This window comes from Crinia signifera, chromosome 7, assembly GCF_055691185.1.
Source record: "Crinia signifera chromosome 7, ASM5569118v1, whole genome shotgun sequence".
NCBI classification, from domain to species: domain Eukaryota; kingdom Metazoa; phylum Chordata; class Amphibia; order Anura; family Myobatrachidae; genus Crinia; species Crinia signifera.
In genome coordinates this window covers 7,200,938-7,206,620 of record NC_139223.1, presented here as the reverse complement: position 1 = coordinate 7,206,620, position 5,683 = coordinate 7,200,938, and the positions used below count along the sequence as shown (strand labels likewise).

Genomic DNA, 5,683 nt, shown 5'->3' with positions numbered 1-5,683 from the left:
CCTGGAAAGCTGATTATTGAGGTCAACCAGGACTCTCTACATACACTCTATGGCACCCGATTCTCTGTACCACTTCACTGCTATATTTCATTTACACTGTATAATGCCCTGGGTTTTTTTCAACTGGGCTGGTTCGGGGGTGCACAACTCCAAAGTTTCTGCACCACCGGAGGGGGGGGGGTCAGCAATCAGAACCTGCACATGGTCCCCCTCCTCTCTTAAAGAGCTTATGGAAACAAGCTAATCACCCACATTCATCAATGATCCTGTTCTCATCACTTAGAAGCAATGGGGCCCACGAGGGATTTCACCTTTACACCTGTGGGCCAGTAAAACCCTGTGCAAGGTCACCCTGCCTTAGAACAGATATTTAGCTGCTTGCTATGCACTCTCAGTAAGGACCAGTGGTGGATGTTACCTATGGGCTGCCCAGTGTAGGTAGCAGCCACCTCTGATAAGGACAGAAGTTCAGTTCTGGAGGCCATATCTCCAGAAGGATATAAATACAATAGAATAGAGACGGTACAAAGAAGGGCAACTAAAATGGTGCATGGCCTACATCACACAACGTATCAGAAAAGACTAAACGATCTTAAAATATATAGAGGGGAAAGGGGGGACATGATAGAAACTTTTGCATACAGTATATCAAGGGCTTTAACAAGGTGCAGGTGGGAGACATTCGTCACAGGAAGAGGAGCAGCAGAACACGAGGACATGCACTGACACTAGAGGGAGGAAGGTACAGGTGGGAGACATTAGTCACAGGAAGAGGAGCAGCAGAACACGAGGACACGCACTGACACTAGGGGGAGGAAGGTACAGGTGGGAGACATTAGTCACAGGAAGAGGAGCAGCAGAACACGAGGACCTGCACTGACACTGGGGGAGGAAGGTACAGGTGGGAGACATTAGTCACAGGAAGAGGAGCAGCAGAACACGAGGACATGCACTGACACTAGAGGGAGGAAGGTACAGGTGGGAGACATTCTTCACAGAAGGAGGAGCAGCAGAACACGAGGACATGCACTGACACTAGGGGGAGGAAGGTACAGGTGGGAGACATTCTTCACAGGAAGAGGAGCAGCAGAACACGAGGACATGCACTGACACTAGAGGGAGGAAGGTACAGGTGGAAGACATTCTTCACAGGAAGAGGAGCAACAGAACACGAGGACATGCACTGACACTAGAGGGAGGAAGGTACAGGTGGAAGACATTCTTCACAGGAAGAGGAGCAGCAGAACACGAGGACATGCACTGACACTAGAGGGAGGAAGGTACAGGTGGAAGACATTCTTCACAGGAAGAGGAGCAGCAGAACACGAGGACATGCACTGACACTAGAGGGAGGAAGGTACAGGTGGAAGACATTCTTCACAGGAAGAGGATCAACAGAACACGAGGACATGCACTGACACTAGAGGGAGGAAGATTCAGGGGAAATGTGAGGAAGAATTACTTCACAGAAAGAGTAGTAGATAAGTGGAATAGCCTCCCAACAGAGGTGGTAGAGGCAAATACAGTAGTAAAATGTAAACTTGCTTGGGATAGGCATATTGATATCCTTGCAAAAAAAAATAAGGATCAAATATGGTTTGAGGTAACATGTTTAAAAAAGGGGCAGACTAGATGGACCAAGTGGTTCTTATCCGCCATCATATTATATGTATCTATGTTTAGAAGGCTAGAGGAGCCCTGATGGGCACCAATCTGGAAGGCTCGGTGGCTGCCTCCTTATGCTGATGGTGCTGCAACATCCCAGACTTACTGTACATCTACTGTGAGAAATTCAACTTTCATTCAGCCCAGCAGCTTCTCCTGAATAATACAGCTGACGTGTGAAGACTTCCCGTGCTCGGACCGACCGTCTGGAATGCAAATCTCTAGAACCCATATCAGTTTCATGGAAACAAATGAAGTTTATGGAAAGCTTTGTCGTGCATCTGTCTGACCAAGGGTCTTGTTCCAACCCATAGACAGAAGACATTAACATGCAGGTAACGCTGTCAGTGATATTCGTTAGTCACCTAGGTTACATTTACTAAGGTGGGAGTTCTACTGAAATGACCTGTTGCCCATAGCAACCCATCTGATGATATCTATTATCTTTTAGAAGATGCTAAATAAATAAGATAGGCACATCCCTTCCTAACTCCCATCTTAGTCAGTGTACCCCCTTATTTTCTACATTTCTGAATTTATTTATGGTAGGGAATCATTAGTTTTTTTTATTTATTCATTCATTCATTCATTTTCTATTTTTGCAATATAATGGAGAAGATAGAATAATTCCTGACGTATTGTCTGAGTCCTGGATGCTACATGTGTCTGCTCTGGTGTTTTGGCAGAATATAACTTCCATGTCACCCACATCTCTACCTACACAGCAGCCAGTGACATTGTTTCCATTCATTCCTTATTATGACTGCACATAAGTCACACTATAGCACGGTGCTCAGGCATGCTGAGATCTGTATTTGTTAATAACTTGTCTCTGTATATCACTTGCGGACCAATGAGCATGCACCTGTCTCCCAATCAGAGCACTGGCTGACCAATTAGCATGCGTCTCCTCCTCCTTAGAGCTTTATGTAAATTGCCAGGTTCTCCTGAGCTAGTTGTTTGCAGCCCTTGTGAAGGGAGCTTGTTTCTGAATCCCAGAGTGAGGCTTCTTCCATAGTACATTCATTTTTGGTGGCCTGAAGTCCCAGACTGTTGCCAGTTCTTGGACATGTTCTTCAGAACCTTCAACTCTTCTCTCCAGTTTTTATGCAGATAGCTAATCTTGACGGAACCTCGAAAGAAAAGTAGTATCTGTATCACAGAGTTACCTGCGGGTACAAGTTGTGGATTTCTGAGTGTTCGCTCATCTCTTGACACTAGCCATTGACTCATGGCCACCACAAGTCTTGCGGTTCTGACTTGTCTCATTATAATAACTCTTGAGGCCATAATTGGTATTACCATCAATGGTTTCATTATAGTTTTCATTTGTTTCTGGTACTTTGAAGGGCAGGACGTAAGCCCCAGCAACAAGATCATCATGGCCTTGAGTATCTCCAATATAACATACACAGTTATATCCTTCACCAACATTGTAATCCTCTATTTCTCGCCCATGGCTTTCCTAAATGCTAACATCACCCCTTCTGTCTTTTCAATTGGCATGTTCTGCATCACCTCCTCCTCCTGGCTGACGGCCTGCCTTTGCTTCTTCTACTTTATGAAGATCAAACATTTTAGCTCCCATTTTTTATCCCAGCTGAAGGCGAATATCAGCGCTATCGTTCCGTGGATGATCTTTGTGGCCGAGCTGGTGTCTCTTATCAGTGTTCCTCTGAACATGCTGCAGTTTTCAGAACTTGGAGGCCACTCTTCCCAGAACACTTCCCTCCTGCTTTCAGCCCAGATGAAATCACCATCTAACGGAATATTTGCAGAGAACATGTACATCTCATTCGTTAGCAGCTTACTGCCATTCCTGATCAGCGTGGTAACTATAATCTCCACAGTCTGGTCACTAAAAATGCACAGTCGTAAGATGGAGCGCAACAAGGGGACAACATCTGGCAACATAAAAGCTTTTGAAGGCACCATACGTATCCTGATTTGTCTTCTCATTTTTTATGGAATGTTTTATGCAATTTTGTTTCTATTTTATTTCAACATTTTTGTCAGTTTTAGCCTTGGGTTCTGGGTATTTCTGATCATAATGGGATCATATGGTTTGGATCAATCGATCCTCCTCATTCTTGCAAACCCAAAGCTGAAGAAAGTCCTGAAGAACATACTTTTCTGTGGTGGTGCCTCAGTCCAGGAAGTGGACAACGGGGAACTGTAGTTTGCATGTAAAGTTTTCAGATTTGTTTTTCAAGTTATCCTCAATAGAACTCTCATCTTAGTAAATCTACCCCTTTGTGGCCCTTTGAAAAAAATAATAATTGTATATATATATATATATATATATATATATATATATATATATATATATATATATATATTAAAATCTAAACATTTAGCTGCATGTTTTATATACAGGTAAAGTTTTCTGCTTTGCTTATGATACGTTTGTATGCATATATACAGTAAATCACAATTCTGTTGAAAGGTCATTGCCAAATGCACGTTCTATTATTTTTATGACATGGTTCACTGGTGCAGGATGTCGAACGATCTTTGATGTTTTTTAAAGCGGCAATCATTTTCATGGCAGAACCATGCTTTGTAAATGATTTCCGCTTTTAAAAAACAATGTCCGAGACCTGCCGACAAATTCAGCCCTATTTTATATGCCCCCTCCCCTTATGTCATTTTTACTGTGTGTTATTTTCATTTTGAATTATAAAAATGTCATGTTATTGTGGATGACAGTGATTGGAACCAGACATTACTGTAAAGGGGATGGTTGCCAGATCCCAACTACTACTTCCATCCATTAATGTTCAACCTTGTTCCCTCACATGTTCCCTGCTGCCCACCAATCCCAGTGCTCAGCCAGATCACCTCCTCCCTGATAACCTCCGCCCACCCTTAGATCTGGGAGACCCTCTGTAATGCCCTCCCAAATGTATCTGTTTTCACAAATCAGTCACCCCCCCCCCTCTCAATGCCCAAAACTCCAGCCATATAGAAATTAAACTCTGGATACCCGGGTCCACTCTCTTCTGTGGTCAGTTATGTCATCTGTAGATTATCATTATGTATATTAACATATCTGTTACATTGTGAAACTATCTGTAAGCTAGAGATGAGCGGTCCGGATTCCGTGAATTCCAAACCGCCCAAAAAACGCCCCCTGAGCCCAGCTTTTCATTTATTTTAGATTGTTTGTGGTGTGTGGTGTGCCCCAATACACCATATACTATACTGTCAGAAGTTCTGTGTGTGATTGTTCTGCCTCCACGCAGTGTTTATTATACAAGCTGCGCCGTAATTAAAATAAAAAAAATTCTCTTCTTTATTGTTTATGTGTACTGCACCCCAAAACTCCATACTAATACTGTCAGAGGTTCTGTGTGTACTGCACCTCAATACCCTATACTGATACTGTCAGAGGTTCTGTGTGTACTGCACCTCGATACCCCATACTGATACTGTCAGAGGTTCTGTGTGCACTGCACCCCAATACCCCATACTGATACTGTCAGAGGATCTGTGTGTACTGCACCCCAATACACCATACTGATACTGTCAGAGGTTCTGTGTGTACTGCACCCCAATACACCATACTGATACTGTCAGAGGTTCTGTGTGTACTGCACCCCAATACACCATATTGATACATGTTATAATAATACTGATACGCTGCAAATGGCTGCCTAGGATCTGTGCACTCAGCCATATGTAACCCCCTGTGTTTCCCCTCTGTGATAACTGTACTGTCTCTGCTATAACTGCGGTGTCTTTGCTCATACTGTTACCACCCGGCTGCTGCAGCGACCAGTGGCGCCGCTGATGGCTGCCTAGGCGCTGTGCAGCTTGGCGGGTATATGTTCCCTGTGTGCCATTATACTGTCCCTGCCTATATTGTCACCTACCTGGCTGCTGCAGTGACCAGTGGCACCGCTGATGGCTGCCTAGGCGCTGTGCAGCTTGGCGGGTATATGTTCTCTGTGTGATACTGTACTGTCCCTGCTTATATTGTCACCTACCTGGCTGCTGCAGCGACCAGTGGTGCCGC

At 44.1% G+C, this 5,683-nt stretch overlaps 1 protein-coding gene across 1 annotated transcript; it reads left to right on the top strand.

Moving 5' to 3' along the window:
* The first annotated feature begins 2,896 nt into the window (after positions 1-2,896).
* On the top strand, positions 2,897-3,844 carry LOC146021051 (taste receptor type 2 member 40-like). The gene has a single exon (XM_083154853.1). The coding sequence runs from the start codon at positions 2,897-2,899 to the stop codon at positions 3,842-3,844; it is 948 nt and encodes a 315-aa protein (XP_083010979.1).
* The last annotated feature ends 1,839 nt before the right edge of the window (positions 3,845-5,683 follow it).